The 19,379-nt window shown below is 38.3% G+C and overlaps 1 protein-coding gene across 7 annotated transcripts in view; it reads right to left on the bottom strand.

Annotated features, from left to right (window-relative positions):
- Positions 1 to 19,379, bottom strand: part of LOC117248554 (uncharacterized) — a 140,509-nt gene that overhangs the window by 111,641 nt on the left and 9,489 nt on the right. For all 7 annotated transcript variants that reach the window (XM_078176149.1, XM_033613748.2, XM_078176151.1 and 4 more), the window contains exons 5-10: positions 15,266 to 15,389; positions 14,893 to 15,168; positions 14,154 to 14,234; positions 13,400 to 13,519; positions 11,469 to 11,531; positions 1,998 to 2,042 (exon numbers count right to left, since the gene is read on the bottom strand). In XM_078176149.1, the coding sequence (XP_078032275.1) occupies positions 1,998 to 2,042; positions 11,469 to 11,531; positions 13,400 to 13,519; positions 14,154 to 14,234; positions 14,893 to 15,168; positions 15,266 to 15,389 (709 nt within the window). The remainder of the gene's footprint in view (positions 1 to 1,997; positions 2,043 to 11,468; positions 11,532 to 13,399; positions 13,520 to 14,153; positions 14,235 to 14,892; positions 15,169 to 15,265; positions 15,390 to 19,379) is intronic.

The following is a 19,379-nucleotide window of genomic DNA, read 5'->3' as shown; positions in this document are numbered from 1 at the left end:
GAGCTCACTGCACAACTCCAGCTCCAGCAAAGTCTATAGCATGGGTAAGATTATATGCATGTCGGGGAATAAGCTGTTAAAGGCTTATTTCCACAAATATAACATCTTAGAGGCTCATTTCCACAAATATCTTCCCGATCGCTGATTCTTCTTAAGCTACCCAGCCCCTACTTTCCACACTCTCTGCCAGAAATGCGTGAGATGTCTTGGAACTTGTTGGCTCTGTTATTAGAGTGTAACCTATACAGTTTCATGACCTCAGCTGGCCCATAAACCTCAAACAAACTGCCATATTACAGCGTCCAAGGACAACCATGTCATTACTCTTATGATATCAACAGCTGCATGAAATTGTTGTTCTCACAATATGGCTGACAAAAGAGCCTAAAAAAGTGTGTGTGTCTTCAGTTTTGTCCGAGGGCACCATAACAAAGAGATATGAAAGAGCAAGAAAAAGCTTCACTGACAAGGAGCTGAGCTTGGGTATAAAATACTACAACACATGATACTGTGCATTAGCAGCAATATCAATACTAGTGCTCTTGATGTAGACTTTTCTAGTGCACTGTTGTGTAACGAAACAGCTTTGGCTGATTCCTAAACCTCATCTCAGAGTGGAGTGGAGAGAGCTGTGCCATTAAGTGTTATTCCATATCCCCATGTATCAAGGTTCATCTGCAAACGTCCCCCCATGGTGAGCTTAACATCTTCTATGGATATAGGTCCAGGATTAAGCCATCGTCCACATGAAGAAATGAGCCTATTTACTGCTGATGCATAAACTGCTTCCACAGCCATCTGCAGTACAATTGATCACTTGAATGCAATGAAATATCTGGTGAATATGAATTTTTTATTGCTATGTATTCACTTCATTTTTCAGAGAATAAAATCACAATCCCATACCCTCTCTTGCCAATACCTGAAAATACTACTTTAAGACATGGCAACAAGAGCCACAAACCGGCATTACACAAAGCAGTGCTTCCTGGTGACCAGATCTGCCCTCCATCACTGACAGGATAAACATAGGCGTCCCAGACACCACGTTTGATTGTCAACAATCTTACTGGTGATGATATTATCAAACACATTAAGCAAGCAACAAATTGGTGATGGCAATAAAATCTAATTTAACTGAGAGCATGTGAAATCTGGCTATTTTGTCAGCTCTTCAGGACTGCAACAGCAACATCCAATGACAAAACAAGCACTTAGACAGTCTTAAAGCTTCCATTAAAATATGCACTTGTCCTCCAATTTAAATGTCCGACTCCACAGCAATGTCTGTCACTCCTGACCCCCACTACTGACCAGGGGAGGGTGTGGACAGTTACCGCAAATACGCATCAAGTTATGCAAGTCATTTGTTTTTCCTCCGACGGTGCAGAGCTTTACCGAGAGGGCATAACTGAAGCACTAAGGTTGACGCACTGAGCTCTGCCCCCTCTGCACAGTCAGCCCGACCGTCTAGTTGCTACTACAGCTACAAGGACACAATCCTTCACTGGCTTCCCACCCAGGAATACTGCCAATGTCGTCCAATGGGGCGCCTGGCCAAGCCAGAAATGCCGCTGCTTGGGACCGAACTTGTGTCTCTGTAGCAGCACCATTCACCCAGCGCCAAGCAGGCACCCACTTGCTGGTTTAATTCGATTTTGAGATTGCTTTGTTTTCTGTGTTGCTGTGACGGGGTCAACACAAAGCAAGCCAGTGATTCAATCCAATGATGTTAGAAAATCGTCTCAGAGATGGGCAGTGACAGATTCCATAAATCACTGAAAACAAAGAGCCACCTGCTATTTACTGTTTCCAAAACACACGCAGTGAAAACACAAAATCTATTTGAATGTAAAGCGAAATTTATTAAGGAGGAAAACATAAAAACTGAAGCTCCCAACTGAGTCAATGACAACGTTAATCACAGCTTTAAGGGCAAAGCAACACCAGGGAATCCTGACGGTAAAGTTAAGTTGCTCCATGAGTGAGCAGCCTACCTTATGTCCTGGGTCTCCCGAAGGCCCAGCCTCCCCTGTGTCCCCCTGCGACAGAAACAAACACACAGAACAGTTAGTGAAAGGTCTCTCGTTCGCACATTAGTGAATAGCTTTATGACGGCTTGTCATTTCAGCAGCGACCTTGCTCCTACAGCTGTTCCACAAGTTATTGCTGACACAGTGGCTCAGCAGCTGCAGGTCAGGATACTGTTTCCCAACAACTGGAAAGCACATATCTAAACCTTGTTAAAGTTCTTTGTATTATTTTAATGATTGTATTTAAAAAAAAGAAGACAGGACAGGGCAAGAAAGGAACAAAAGCTTGATTGTCTTAGAGGTAAAACGATACACAGGGCAGTAGAGGACAAGACAGAATAAGAGAGGAAAGGAAGGGGAAAAGATTGTCCACATTATTGTTAAGAGAGAGAAGATGGAAGTAGATAGTTATTCAACAAATTAAGCTTGCACGGAATTTGCTGCAAGCTAAGAATCTAATTAAACGTGATGCCCATCCATGGTCGCATCTTTATTAAAAGCCCTGTTTGTTAGGACTCAATAGACTTGCTTAGGAAGAACAAGAAAATGTGGTCAAACCAAGTAACTGAGTTGCCAACACCATACCATCTTAGTTTAGAAAACATACCCAATCTACTTTTATAAGAACCTCACATTTGATGTGTAAAAGTACAGTTCTCTGATAAGATATTAAGCAGGTGGACAGATGTAAAGCTTTCCATCGAGTCAGCAATTACATGGTTGTTTCATTTGTACGAGACAAAGAGATTCACAGCTGCTGATGTCATTCGCTGTGAACAGATAAGCCTCCTGTATGGGAATGTACATATTTCACAGTGCTCTCCACTTTAGTCTTCTTTCATTTAAATGTTCTATTCAACCACTGAAACAAAACCCGTTTTTTAGAAAAGGTAATAACATTTTAACACTGATGAATACAAAAGGAACAATGGAAGGTTTTGACAGCTAATCGAAATTCAGTGTCAGCGAAATAATGAAGTGTCTTGAATAAAATTCCTGGAATTATTCACTTCTGAGGTACAGTGGGTATAAATTGAATCAGAGGGCACTAATTGAAAACACAAGCCATAAGGACAAGAGGGTTGTAAATGGTGCAAAACAAATTAAAGGTATTGTAAAAGGAGGGGAGAAGTTTTAATTTCACCATTATGCTTGTGTGTGTTTTTTTCCCTTTGCATGTACATGCAGGAGCTGTAAATCTAGTAATACCAGGGTTTATGTGCAAGGCCATAGAAAATGGATTTCCTTTCAAGTAAGCTGCATTCTTATAACCCAATCCTTATCTGTTTAATTTCCTGAGGGATTCTGGATTAATCATAGCAGTTTAATCCCTTTGCAGTGCATTAGAATCCTCCATCAAACTCTTGACTGTAATGCAGGATAGTACTTTCTGTCAGAGTAACACAGCCAGAGTAATCCCCACACACTTTCCTAAGAAACCTTCTGTGTAGGTCACGATGATTGGCCTGCACTTCTCATTATGGGTGTTTTAAATGCCCTAAATTGCCCAGATGTCTTTGATTAATCTCTACAAAGTCAAGCTAAATTGTTAATAAGTATACTCTGACTACTTTTTAATCTTAAACTGAATGAGATCCTCATGTTGGTAATTGAAAGTCTCACGAGTTTACCTTATTAACAGTATTTGCTATGACTTTGTTACCCCCTTTTAATGTATTATAATGTAAATCTCAAAGAGTGCAGCACTGTTTTATAGTCACTGGGACTCCCTTGGAAATTTAGGGATCAATATGAATTAAATATGCAGAGAAACAGAGGTCCAGTGCTACTATAATTTACCAGACAGATTAATGCACAACAAGGTCAGAGAGAATAAGAGAAAGGCAATTACTACGTGTGATTGTGTCAAAGCAGGATGTTTCTGATATACTGCACAGATGGCTCAAAATAAAGTATGTTTTTACAGCTTTTTCTCTTAGTGGCAGCGGCACATAAACATTTGCAAATCCCACAAGACATGAGAAACATCTTCACTCGATGATTAGTGACATTTTGTTGTCTTCTAGTATCTGCTCTAGTTTCTTCCTTAAAGTTTATCTGATGCCACTGAATGGCAAACTGCGTATACAGCTTTGACATCATGTACGCAGCTCTGTTTACATTACTGAATCAAATAAATCTGACCCTCTTACCATGTTAAATCTGTTTATTCCTAGTTGTTTAATGGTAAAATAAAGCGGGAGACCAAAACTACTGCAACTCAGTCTATCAAACACAGCCACTGTGGCTTGTGTGGACTAATTCAAACTCTAAATCAGTTAAATTAAATTATCTCAAAGCACCACTGTCTGCGCGCTAATTGCTGGAGTGGCAATCTGCTGCCGTGCCTGTAAATGTATTGATTTCACTCATCATTTAAATAAATGTCCCCCTGCCTGAGATTTATTAAGTCAAGATTAAACTTAGATTACATGTAGTGTTTTCCCACTCTGAGAATGGCTTCACCTCTCATGCTGCAACACCAATTCATTACACTAGAAGAAGAAAATGAACAGAAGAGTCAACCAGATATTTACACCATAAACACTGTCTTTAAAATAAAATAAACAGCATGAATAGACTACGTAATTGTTATGTTTTACTTTAACATTTCATCATTTAAAGGTTCAATATTGTAAAACCCAGTTTGTATTCAGAAACTTTTAATGAGCTGTCAGCACTTCCATAAAGCTATGATGTCACAACTACACTATATAGACCGTTCAAACTTGACAACACCATTTGTATTTCCCGTTGGAAAGTTTGTTAATGCAGTGGCTGACAAGGAGCCTATAAAAGAAGGAAAGGACATGACGTCAGTGACAGCGTTTGAATTGGAGCCAGACTTTGGTGCCAGTTCTGTTAAAGTTAATGGGGCAGGCAGGGCAAGTCACACCATAACCCATCATATCTCTGTTGTTTCACCTTGGACTGAAAAATACTTCCACCAAATTAAAAAACACACATTACGTGACGTCGACTGACATTTTTTATCTAAATGTGCGCATTCATTTTCCTTGTTATTGGTCTCCAAACAAATCATAGCTCTGTTCGTCAGCTGCATTTAATTCAACTCACACATCTGTTTGCTGCAAGGTAGCTACATCAGGATACAGGGCCAAACGGGACAGGAGCAACCTGTCAACACTGACCAGACTGAGAGTTAGGTAAAAATCTGCCAAACTAGGACTTGAGCGTGGGCTACAACCCCTTGCAATTTGCCTCAGTGATTTACATTCATACTAGCGTTAGTCATCTCAGGTTTGCCTATATTATTAGCTAGTTCATACATAAGTCATAACAATGATTAAGCTTGAGAGGCTGTAACATTTGCCGTCACTCACCAACACCGCAGCTCTCTGTCTGTTTCTTTTACACCTCCACAAGTATTACTTTTTCACCAATGTTGACAGTTTTATCTCCAAATTAATATACGTTGTCTGCTGGCTAATGCTATCCATACAAAGTGTGAATGCTAACTTAGTTCACTGACAAACAATGAAAAAAGCACTGTTAAGTCCAGATTTAAAAACTTTTTTGCAATTAGCGCCACCTCCTGATTATATTAGGAAACATTAAAGAGCTGGCTCTCCTGAATACTATCAAATATCATTAGCAGGTTGAAGGTTGGTTAGTTATTGATAATAAAATACATGTTGCCTACAATACTACCTGCTAACAGCGGGTAGGTTAGATATCTTGGACCAAACAGAGGCTTAAAATGTGCTATACGCAGCTGAGGGAGTCACGGTCTGTTTGGAGACCAATAACAAGGAAAACAAATGTGCACAAACTTCTTTAAGCATCACAAAATGTGTGTTTTTTAATTGAGTTTAAGGATTTTTCAATCAAACGTGAAGCAACAAAGATATCATGGGTCATTATGTGATTTGTTGTGTCCGCTCCACTGACGCCTAGAAATGGCACCAAAGTCTGGCTCCAGTGTGAAATCAAACTCTGTCACTGACATTATTTCCTTTCCTTCTTTCATATTTTCCTTGTAGCTGTCAGGAAATAAACAGGGACCAAAGATGATAGCAATCAAGCAGTCTATAAAGGTATAAAGTGCCGGTGCAGTCCTTCCCCAGCTGCAATGACAGTACAGAGACGCCAAGAGCGCAGATGTGGAAAACCCAGTGACTGCCTATTTAAAGCAGACTGGGGTTTTCATAAGGGGGGCTTGAAGAGACAGATGATGAAATGGAGCGTTTAAGACAGAGGGTAAACACAGGTATATTGAGGCAGACAGCATGAGAGGAAGAAAATGATTTTTGAATATTAAAGCATGAAAATATGTTCAAGTAGAAATCCAAAATACAAGTATGAACCTGATAAAGAGCATAATATGGAACCTTTAAGTAAAAAAAAAATTATGCAGACAATATAAAAAAACAAAAAAACAAATAACGTCAGATTCTGCAACATGTGATGCTTCGTTTAAAGTCTCTATCTGAAATCTGCTTACATTAGTGGTGAGTGTGTAAAAAAAATATTAAATCAAATGTTTGCCAGTCGTAGCAAGATCAAGGATTTGTTTGATTAATCTAATGTAAAACAGTGGATCCAATATCATCCAAATAACACAAAATGGTTGTGTGTTTTGTTTTGTTTTTTTCATTTGGTAAAAACAACAATGGGGTGTTATAAACGGACTGTGCCAGTTTACCACCATCAAACTGGAGGGCTTAGTCTTGCATGTGTAGTCCCTGATCAAGTTTTTCCTTAACTTCATTGATTTAGTGTTCAAGCCTGTAATAGGATTTGTCATGAGTTTTGTTGTTCAGTAAGTAAACAAATGGTGCCAAGTATTGATTTGTTGACGACCCGAAATTAGATTTCAGATGTTAACAGTGTGAGCCACTGAGTCATGGCACAAGACACGGCCTGCAGATATAATAGAGGAAAACATGGAACGGCCTCCTGAAAATCATGTTTAAATAATTTTTGAGCTTTGTAACACAACAGATGTGCACTCAGGGAGCTCTGCTTCAAAACTAACTTGGGGAATATATAACTATTCATGAAAGAGAACGTCACAGTGCCTGCCATACATGCTGCCTTTTGTGAAATGTAAAACTGGCTGATGCATTCTCGCCCACTGACTATAGTCATTTCACTTAGCAGCAAGTAATTAATCACCGGCACCGCCAACACACTTAAAGTGCACATACACGGACACATTACAGCTTGAGAGCTGATCCCTGCTAGGTCAATTAAGAGCCATTACAGGCCAATTATAACACATTTACAAATCTGATTAGTACAATATGTTGCTATACCCACAGTTTTGAATATTCCATTCTACATTCCTGACTAGAAAATGGATTCCCACACAGCATGTTTAATACACAATGATCTACGGCTGTTTTAACCCTGTCTCCTAGAAACTATGTTTGTCTATGATTAAATTATTTTCATAATTGCATTGTGGTGACAATGCAATAGCTGTGTGGATTATGTTCCTAGACAACATTTGAGTTCATTAAACCTTTAATTAAACCCTACATATATATGTACAGCGCTGGAGTCATTGGGAGGTTGTTGAGGTGGATGGTGAACATTACAACCTGCAAGACTGTGATACCAGAATCTTGGATTTACATCGAGACTCCTGTCTGTGGTTAGGTTTAGGCAACAAAAGCACTTTGCTCAAGGTAAAGGAAAGATTGTGATTTTTGTTAAACTAGGGCACTGCCTGTTCAAAACATTTGAAAAGGGCCAATTGCCTGGCCTGTGGTATTGCTACTTGCAGCTTTTTTAAGAACCACTCAACATCACACTTGGTACTTCACTTCTTTGAGTCCTGAGCTATACACCTGGGCCCCAAACAACAATAGATTTATTATGATGTTTAGATATTAAAAGTGTTGAGTTATGCTGCTACTCTAAGCCACTGTACCCTAAAATAATGCCCAACGGCCCCCAGACAACGAAAAAATATGCAACTTAACAGTATACTATTTCCTTACTGTGTATCTCTACTTCAGAGGAAAACATTGTACTACTACATTTACCTTACAGAGACATGTTACACTGCAGGTTTAGATTTTTCACAAAATACAACAATTAAAATATGATGCATTATTAATCATTGCACGTTAAGTAAATGTAAGTATATTGTGTTGATAAAGCCTCTCTTTCGCTCCTCACGTAAGGTAAAGATTTGAATGCATTACTTTAACTGTGCGGTTAAGTTTTGAGTACACCAGCAGTTATGTTAGGGTAACAATTTGCATGCATAGTTCTAACTCTGTCATTATTAAGTTCATCCTATGAGTCTTTTATAATCTGACAAACTCAATTAATTTAGTAAAACCAACATGATTTGCTTTGACCTCGTAAAGCGCAATTAAGGTAAACCAACTTAAATTTTATTCGAAAGTCGTGGTGACATTTAGTGGTCAAATGATTTCTTTTAGGATATTGTAACTTATTTATCTTAATTCCATCCTACTCAAAAATGTTTTGATTTTGACCAACTTGTTAAAATAAGTTGTCAACTGACTAAAACACGGTAATGTAACACACATAATTTGTTTATGCTGAAAAGCATCTTTATTTAATGTGTTATCGCATAAATTAAATAAAGCTTTCAGCTCAAAAAAAAAAAAATGTTTGTTACATTAACATATTTAGTCATTTAACAACAATCTTACATAAAATAATTTGACCACTTAATGTCAAAATTTAAAAATTAAGTAGGTTTAGCTTAAGTTTTTTGAGGTCAAAGCAAATCATGAGTTTGTCAGATTATAAAAGACTCATAGGACTGATTCAACAATGCCAGAGTTGATGCTACTCAAAAAGATGCATGTGTGAATGCAGTGAATCATTTTTAGAGTATGACAAAGAAAAACATACCTAAGTTGTGGCTACTCAGAGACACTGGTTAAAATACACTTAGCAAGACATGCTTGACTCTCCACAGAGCCCTGAAGCCCCGCTACTGCTGCTGCACAGGGTCACAGAGCGCTGTTCACTTGTTTATCCTAAGTTTATTAATATTAAATGTGTTGCCAAAGTCGACACTGCACGTCCCCACTGGGTTCCCAGCAATTCACCAGGCAAGAATAAAGTAAGTGAAGGGTTCTCGAGATATGTGAAGGACAGACAGAGGGACAGAGCGTCCCTGCTTCATGGTTAACTGTTAATAAGAAAAGGTAATAATAAAAAAATAATGCTGGAGTCACTGCAAGTGGATAGTGTATTGTAAGAAAAACAAATGAAATGTGTTTTCAGTGAAATATGTTTTTAGTCATTTTGCTAATACATTTAGTATCAACATTTTTGCAACCTGCCAGGTACATTAATTAGCAACATTTTCACTATATCAATAGAAAACTTTATTTCCTCAGCATTCATTTCCCATCAAAACATATTTGCTGTTTCAATTTGGCTGTACATTTACGTACATTGTAGGAAACACAGCTGGTGTGAAAAAGTGCAGAATTGTCACCTAACCACATAAAATGATTAAAAAAAAACTAAATAACTACAACTAACTAACTATCAACCAAAAAGGTTTGAAGCCACAAATGTTGAAATATCTATATTTCTTTAGACTGAAACATGTTTGTTAACAGTAACTTCCAGGTAGAAAAACCCGGCATCGTATACATAAAATAAAAAAGTGCTGAGCAAATGCTGCCTCAACTGGTTAGTTTTTAGCCACCTAAAAAAATCAACATCAGTTTAGGTCAGCCCTTTCCAGCAGGGAACCATAGCCCTTATTTCAAGGCCACTCCAAGGACTCCATTGGCAAAAACTTTCCAGAACACAAGAGTTGCTGGTCTACCACTGCCTCAGTTGGTTAGTGTGTAAGGTAAAGCAGGGAAAATATTCAAAAAAATAGCGCACACTTAAACTTATAATGCTTTTTTAGGTGGCTAAATTATGTTTTGTTGTGGCCCCCATCCACCGCAGTGCATTGTTTAACTTCTGCGCTGGTTGATTTGGTGCATTAAAGGCGCTAGTAAAGCAACACAGTCCATGAAATAAGCACAACAGAAATTTCAATATAGAAATTAGCATTCAAAATCAATTGCCAGTTGTCCTCGTGGACGTGATTGTTGTTGTTGTTGGCGCCACATCACAGTAATTCAGTGTATAACTCTAGGAACAAAATAACAGATGCTCAGTGTTCCCCATTTTCACTGAAATTGTAACAATTGCCTGGACACATGGCAGCTAAATGCAAAACATGGAGTACTTTCTTAATATTCTGGAAACCTTTATCATTTCAGATTAATTTTACACTACTCAACCTCAACTTTCAAGCCAATCTTATGTATCCAGACCAGCAGTACCTGGTTGGTGCTGTTTATTGGCTAAGCAGCTTTAAACATAATGTCACTTTAACAGTGAGAACAACTGACTATGTAGGCAGCACAAAAATGTCCCTAATTCCAAATTCCTGTGCATGGCTCTACAAGTATAATGATTTTACACTAATATATATGTCGCTTTTGTGCCTTCCAAGAATAAGTGGTTTTCCAGAGACAAAAGTCATCCTGCATATCTTAATCCCACAGCCACATCATGGTAATTAGGACACTGACCCCAGAAGCCATCTGGTCTTATCAGGCATACAGTAGCACCACCTGTTCATCCCAATGAGCTCCATTCATGGCTGAACGTATCTCCCTTGGTTCTTTTTTTACCTTGCACAGACAGCTAAAAGGGGATTTCATACTCCAAGTGATGTTATTTGTCTAGGGAAAAATAACACTTTTTGTCTGGGTATTTGGAGGTTCATTTATGTTTTGTTTTTTTTCTTGCCCTCCAACCAACACAACACCCACAATTTTCAGAGACTAGGCATTTACTATTTACAATTCCACCTGTCTATTGAGCTGTCAGGGAGAAAGGATCCTTCTTGTTTTGAACTATCTATTTTTCTCGTGAGTGGACAAAAGTATGATTTCCCAATTCACACACCTTGGGAGATTTGGGAGGAAATTCACCTTGTGAAGGTAACTGTAAGGTAGCATCTCTGAAGGACCTTGACTGCTGAACATGAACCCTTGTCAGACACTACAGCATTGACATTTGCTTGCTGAAAGAGAGATGTATTCCTCTTCCTCTGACAATAAATTTCTGTTGAACTATAAATTTGTCCTTCAGGGACTTGCTGTCATTCTTCACATTCAGACCTTGCAACTGTCCTGGAAAACCACCAGTGGTGCTGGCCACAGAGAAACCCCACGGCAGTAGCTGAGAGTATCATTTGAGAACAAAGCTATGGTTATTTACATCATGGGACGAGGCACAGTGGCCCAGTGATAACACTCTTCTTTGATTCAGTGAATGTTTCTGAATTATGTATGACTTACAGTGAAGCGCTGATGTTGAACCCTTGCACCCATGCACTCTGAAAATTTCCTATACCAAGATCAATAAGTGCATAAATCAACAGCATAAAAATGCAGCACATACCTTTTCTCCTTTGTCCCCTTTTTGTCCTGGCAGTCCAATGATACCTGGAAGACCAGGATCCCCCTGTGCACACAGTGAACATTAGCAGAATTAAAAAAAATTTAATCAAAGAGAAAATGTGGCTATTGCTAATGGATCTCTCTTTATGACACACAAATATGTCATCAACATAACTACTGGACATTTATGGCACTTGATTATGATTATGATTTCTGATTCTTAAGTCCTCACAAAGAATCAAAATCTGTGTAAGCCTCTCTCACATTGGCAAAAGAAACAGCAGATCACAGGAAGGGAGACTATTTGCTATTCTAGACTCAGATGCTATTAAAGAAAAGAAAAGAAAGAAAGAAATTAGTGCTACCAGTAACTAATTGGAAGGAAATAACATTTTGTTTATTAATAGAATAAATCTTGGGGGATTTTTAAAAAGAAAAATCCTCCATTCATGCTCTTTAATTATAACTTCAATACATTTAAAGAAGACCTCTAGGTTCATAATCTATTAGCTACTGTTGCCATAGTGATAGATGGTAATGCATAGACATCATTACATAAAGCACATTAACTATGTATACATGCACAAAATATTCCAGTTTTTGCCCTTATTCCGAAAAAGACAACATTCTGTTTACATGGCTAATGAAAATAAATATTCCACTAATATTCCCATATACATGCAGCTCTGCATACTCCCACTGACGTGCCCCAAAATGTCAATTATCACAATTATCAATATATGGAAAGGTAAAATGGATGGCAACATTTGTGTCATTTTGCTTCAGGGCATTCAAAAAATGTTTTGTTTTTTTTTATTTTTCCACAGGCAAAGGGTCTGTTAGACTGTGCGAACACAGCTTCCAGCTTTCATTCCTCCCACCACCTTCTTGAAAAAGTTGGTGTTGCGATATTTGGGTATTTCCAAAAACTATTTCATATCCAAATCTTTCATAATGTTTACAAGTAGATGCGTTTCTGCTGACCAGAGATGTGGGCTTTGCTTTAAGGCATGCATCTCTATCCCACAGCCTTGCACACTGTGGACTATATGGGGTTAATGTACAATGCACAGAGCTTCAGACACATATTCCATATGCGCTGTCAAAAGACTGCTCCTTAAACATGAACAATGCTGACACATACCACATGTCTTAATCAGAAAAAGCTACACTTGGAAAAAGGGGCTAATTAGTAATACCCATTCAGAATATATTGTTTACTTGACCTGAATTAAATTCAGATGATATCTGGAAGAGCTGCGGAATATTAGTGCACATGTAAGCCATTGTTACAGATTATAAACTTATACATAACTGACTGTAAGCTTAAAAATAATTAAGCAATGTGGCTTTTACATAGTCAAAGTGTTGCTTGAAAATCTTTATCATTAGGGACTTTTCTAATATTTAAAATCAACCTCTGTACAGTAGCAAACTGCTGCAGTGTCCTTTAAATCCCCAAAATGTTCATTTGACTGTTTCTCTATGAAAAGTTTATTCTGTTTGTAACTTACAGGCAAAATTTAAAAATCATAAAAGGCTGGGTGTGGTTTTGGACATCACCTCGGAGCTGTACCATCTGCTCCCTTTCAAAGACGGCTTGAAGCTTTCAGGTCTCCATTTGCATTTTAATCTAACATTAATATTTGCAGTTGAAAGAATCCCTTTGCATTTTAACAAATTTATAGCAGGGTGCAGATTCACCCTGCTTGAACAGTTTGGGAGAATCATGCCTGCGTTTGCTAATAGATTATGGCTCGACTGCCTTTCTTTGGCTTCCAAAGAAAACACTTTTCGGTACAAATGTCCTTTAACAGGCACTTTTAGGCCTATAAAGGATGGGCAGATGCAGTGTAAATCAGTGCTGGTTCAGCAACAACAGACATTACACTTACTCAATTAGAGGCCCTTGTTGGGTGGAATTGATTGTACCTTTTCAGCTGGACAGTGACATCTGTCAATTGACTTTGAGGCCGGCTGAGACAGCATCTGCGGGAGCTGGGCTGTAACCAGGGGAGGGGAAGTCCCATTAAAGGTCTTCTTGGCTTCACACTGGATCAATATAGAAATTTCACCATTTAGACACCTTCCTTTGTTGTGTTTGCTCCATGGCAAAAAACTCCAAAATCCACTGTAATGCAGCACACTTAAGGTAACCTGGGTTTTGGCTGGCATATACTTACATCATGCTGCAAATCAAACTGTGCAGTGAATCTTAGAAATAACTAAGCAGACAAACAGTGATGAGTCCTTCTCAAGTTTGTGATAATTCCCTTGAAGTAACTTTACACTGACATGACAGCATGCTTATGGTGACATGTAATGGTAAGGGGTCAAAGGTCATGTCTCCATTTGGAATCACTGCAACAGTAGCTCCTATTGATTCTCTTGTGATTTGAGATCTCTGCTATCAAGTTTCTATCTTGGGACGAGACCAAAAACCTGTTACATTCTCACTGCCTTATCACACTGCAAAGCTTATATGAGCCAGTGCAGACTGGTACGATAGAACATCAAGTTTTTTTGTCGCAGAATTTTGAAGCCAAGCATAAACTGTATCCTATAGTGTATTTATTTAGTTGCAAAATGCACAATAAATTGCAAAAGTGTAACAAATTCTTACTACTTCTTCTTCTTAAAACAGTGTACTGTGTATTATTATTATGGTTAAAAAAAAACATTTTACCTTTGGTTCCAGTAGCTCACAGCAGTTCTCCATTTCGGCCATGTAAGGGTCACAGTAGATCAGAATTTGTCTCAGTTCAATCTGTGGAAAAGAGCTCTCATTAAGGGACCATTTACACCATTACACAATAGTTTCATCACCACATCATGCGCCTCTTTTTGCTGACAAAGTCCTGCTCCTCTCTGGTTAACACAGCACAATTGTAGGCTGTTGTAGCATGAAGCTGCCCTAACATTGCCATTCCCATTTCGATTCAAAAACATCACATCTAAACCTAAAATCAAACGTTTTAACTTCTGCATTAATAGCAGCTAATCCACAGCAGAACTTGAACTCTGCCGGGGGGGGTTTTCAGATGTACTGTCTGACATCTTTACAGATCACATGGGCTAAAAAGCTGTTAATGCTACTTAAGCCAAGTTCTACTCAGCGGCATTGGGTGACCAAATGGCATAGCTGATCTAATGTTTTTTTTAGCACTTTGGGGCATCTCTGAGAATGAGCATAACACATATGACACAATAGAGGATTTACAGAGATTAAGAAAATACTCCCCTGAGGCATGTTTTAAATACCATTTGAGAGCACTGGGAGTGCATTTCAAAAAATCCTGTGAAGATAGTAGACTACTGATGGAGATGAGTAACACAGCTATCAAAGAGTGTTAAATCCTTAAATGACACTGTGTAGATTTAGCTTAAGACAAAACATGTTTTCACAAAGATTGCGTGGGACATACATCTACAGGTCGTCCATCCTCCACTCGTGTCGTGATGAGAGTGCGCCCCGTGGGGTGAATGCTGTCCCTCTCATCAGTCAGCCTCCTTTCTATTAGCTTGCAGTCCATGTAAACGGAGACTATGTTGCTCTGTACAGAAATGCTCAGTTTGTGCCACTGGCGATCAAAGAGCACATGTAGGTCACGGCTCTTAAATGTATAGCGGAGAGCCTCCTTTTGCAGGCCCTGGGAAGAAAACTCCACCACCTTCTTGCCACCATCAACCACAACAGATACCTGAGGAGCAAAGAGACAAACATGATCCCATGATGTTCTGGCATATTTGTAGACGCCGAAACTGATACGTGACATTAAAACACACAGAGGGACCCACCTGACTCTCTCCAGTCTGGTTGAATATCTGCCAAAGATACCAGCGATCTTTTTTTGTAGTTCTTCTTACCCGGAAGATGGTGACAAGGGAGTATTCACTTGGAAGCCCGTTTGGAAATATTACTCTGAAAAAACATCATTTAACAGAGTCAGATTCACACAGAACATAAATATTAAAGCCCCACTCCGGTGTATTTGGGCATTTTTATGATATTTTATATGTTCCTGAGTCATTTCATGACTTTTCCTGTTGCCTCTGTGCTCCAAATATTTTTTGAGAATAACTCAAAAAAGGAGAAAGTTGTTGCGAAAAGGGGAAGATAATATATGACTATAGTGAAAGCTGCAGGTCATATATAATCCTCCAAGCTTGTGCAGGTGCACTGTCATGCCTCTTTGGGTCTGAGTGGCTACACAGATGTACATGACTGTGAGCTAGCTAGTCAGCTAGTATTAAATGTAGCCAACATACAAGATAATAAACAACAGACGCAGACCATTCACAGAGCAAATGTGCCGTAGAATGTACCTTTTTACTGGCTACATCTGAAGTGCACATACAGGTCGTGTGACTCACAGGCAAAACATGGTTTGGTTTTATTTTGGGATTGCTTGAAATTTGTCAGTTTTTGGACCCAGCACAGTGCTGTGAAACCTCAAATTTTAGTTTGTGTAATATTGGTAAGTTAACATTTACAATCAATAGTAGGCTACGTAATGTATAAAGTTACTAAGCAACCACCAGCTGGTACAAGCAAAAGAAATGCCAACAAGATGAACAAGACCCCAAAGTGGCAGCCCTGTGTGATACAAAATAGACAATACAGTAAGGCTAACTTACTTATCAAACAAAATTCTAAATTCACTGCAAATATTTATCTAAAATTTGGGTATTTCATTAATTTGTTTTTGACGTTAAGGAAGCTGGCAAACAAACTAGTTGCCCATATTACTGAAACTGGCAAATAGCTATGCGGTCATCATTTAGAAGTAACTGAGTTCCAGCTAACATTAGATTCATATTCCTTCCTAAGCTGTTCTCATGCATTTTTCATACAAATACCTACAATACAATATCCCATGTTATAATGAGACAGTTATTTGTGTATAACCCACATATTTGGGAAGACTGCAATCACATAACTAATGCACTGATGGGAGTAAAGAAGGGAGTAGTCCCTGTAAGGAGGCAGGTTGGGGTGGTGGATTGGTCACAAAACCTGGGACTTTCCCCAGGAGACCAGCATTCAAAACCGTGTGAAACCAAGTGAACTCTGAGTCATTAAAGGCTATGTCATCACCATGTTTCTTTTCCTAAACCTAACCTACGCAATGTTACATTGGGTGCGTAATGCCATTTGTGTGACACTAATTTATTACATATCATACATACTGTATTGGGTGCATTTACATAAGATATCATATGAAACATTTTGTAACAGGCACTTAAGCACATATTTATATTTGTTAAAGATGTCCATGTTGATATGACATATAGGTTCTGATGATATTTAAGTTAACACAACAGTTTCTGTATATTTTTAATAATGTATAGTGGTGGACTATGCTACGATTATTTACTTTATTTCTGTGTTAGATTAGGGGCATAAGTTATTTACGGCAGGTACGGTTCCATAAGGCAGTTTAGTGTGCAAGAAAAAAGTGGATTGTTGACACCATTGTGTGAAAAGACAACATGAGGTCTGTGTTGGTTTGGATCATAATAGGTTTTGACTGTGTTAAGCAGTGTTAAAGTGTATAATGATGGGTAATACAGTGAAAATATATAAAAATAGGGCATCGAGTCTGTTGTGGAACATACAAGGTGTAATTCTGGAAGAACTTGGCCTGCTGCTTTGTTTTCTTTTTTTGTATTCTCAATAAACCTTGTTTAACCTTGAAGACTAAGTGGCCTATGAACTTTGGTATGTTGAAACATCCACTATACATTGTATGAGGACACATTAATTCATCATATTTCCTTCAAGTGAGGGAGGTGGAGAAAAATCCTTCCCCTTATAACGTATGCTCAGGTGACTGCTACCACTATCCATGCTAATATCCGTGCTATCGCTTTACACATACGATAGGATTATCAACCAAACCCCCATTCTCTGATTGAGAAAAACCATTGAATGAAAAACAGGAGGTAACACTGGCTGGAGTGGCACTTTAAATATATCATTAAAACATCACAAAAATGAAAGATAACAGTGTTGTGTGCCATTTATCAATATTAAATGCAAACTCTTTTAAAGCTTTCAGTGGCTGAACAATGCACCAGCCAATCAACTTCAATGATCAATAAAACATTTCAATATCCTCCTGCTGCCGAGTCATACACATAAATAAACCTGACAAACTTGATTCCATTTAGCTTGATGAATTTTATACTGGCCTCCCTGTCTTTCAGATAATGAAAACATGTAGGAATTGATCCAAACTCTCAGAGGCCAATCTTTTACCTCACTGAGATAGCATGTGCTACAGTTATATGTTTATAGATAGGCCTTGTGCACTGCAGTTATAAGTTTATGTGTATGACCTCAGCTGCTCTGTAAAGTCAAATAACAATTCTGTGTTCACAGCTGAATATTTGTTCCAGCAGAAGCAAACTACGCCGAGAAAACAGGGAATATATAGGAAAACAATATCATATTTCACATCACACCCACTCTCAAATGAATTACAGCTTATTCAGTAACTCATCTCTCAACCTGAACCCCCACTCCCTTTCTAATTTTATACATTGCTTAAAAACATTGTACCCTTCAAAATACTCTAACCCTGGCCCTAACTCCAGACTCAGATTAACAGTCAAAAGTGGAAGAGCATAAACATAATAAATCAAGATCAGCAAAAATAATAATAATACAATGATAAGGTCATTGAGAAGGCAGAGCACAGCCTGGGGGAGGGAGAGAGAGAGTTTCTTCAGACAGGTTGGAAATTAGTTTTCACTCCAATATATCATCTCCTATTCTCTCTGAGCTTCATACCCTCTTCTATTGTGTCCCTTGAATTCTTTGAGATTTCGGTGTAAACGGTACATGACTAAAATGATAAATACACCGAGTTAAAGCTCCCCAAAAATGCCTCTTTGAGAGGCCAAGGGCTGGGAAGGTTATTTGTTGCCCAAGGGCTAAAGGACTATTTCAGCCCGCAAATCAATATGAAAAGTGGCAGGGCAATTTATAAAAATGAGGATTTATAAAATAAATTCAACACCGAACATTTCCATGCCGCACGTACAGTAACTGCTTGTACCAAATGTATTACACATTATAATAAGAGGCAGAAAGGAACATAAAAGAAAAATGTAAAAGGTAACTCCAAGGGCCTTTGCACTACACTGCAACTTATGGAGCATAATAAATTCAAGCAGATTTAATATAACTGAGAAACTCAGCGAAATACACTGTTGGGCTGTTTTCTGTTTGAGCCCCGCAGTTCACACACTTCTTTACAAAGTCCCCCAACTAAGTCTGCTCTTATTTCAAAACAAGGTCTGTCTACAGTGTGGCACACTTGATCTCTGACAGCCCAGAGGGTTAAAGTTCTTGACCTCGTGTTGATTGCCACCTGTGGCTAAATGGTGGAGCTCAGTGTAGGCTGGTTTGAACACTGTTTTTCTGATGCTTTAGGAAAGCGCTGCTCTGCATGCTTTAGTACGTAATAATAAATCAGAATCAGCGTTAATGGCCAAGCAAGTGTGTACACATAAAAGGAATCTGACCCCAGTTTTTGTTGCCCTCAATGTACAAACACAGACTTAGGTATACAGTTAAAACTAGAACAATAAAACTGAACAGCTAAACATAAACATTTCACTACTACCAGATTTATATACATATAAAGACTATCTCTATAAAGGAAAAACAACAACACAATAAAGTTGTATTTCGCAGAGTGCAAAAGGTGCTAAAATAAATATGTACATGAGATAGATGGATATGACAGTATGTACAGTATATACTGTAAAAGTATAGCACTTCAGTAGTGATAGTGATGATATTAAAATGTTCAGGAACAGTGATTATTTAGAATATATATATATATGAAATGAATAATTTACAGGTAAAGTGGATGCTTGGTGTTACAGGTTTACTGCACAG

The sequence above is a fragment of the Epinephelus lanceolatus genome, chromosome 17 (genome assembly GCF_041903045.1).
Source record: "Epinephelus lanceolatus isolate andai-2023 chromosome 17, ASM4190304v1, whole genome shotgun sequence".
NCBI classification, from domain to species: domain Eukaryota; kingdom Metazoa; phylum Chordata; class Actinopteri; order Perciformes; family Serranidae; genus Epinephelus; species Epinephelus lanceolatus.
The sequence above is the reverse complement of the archived record's forward strand: the minus strand, read 5'-3'. Positions and strand labels throughout refer to the sequence as shown.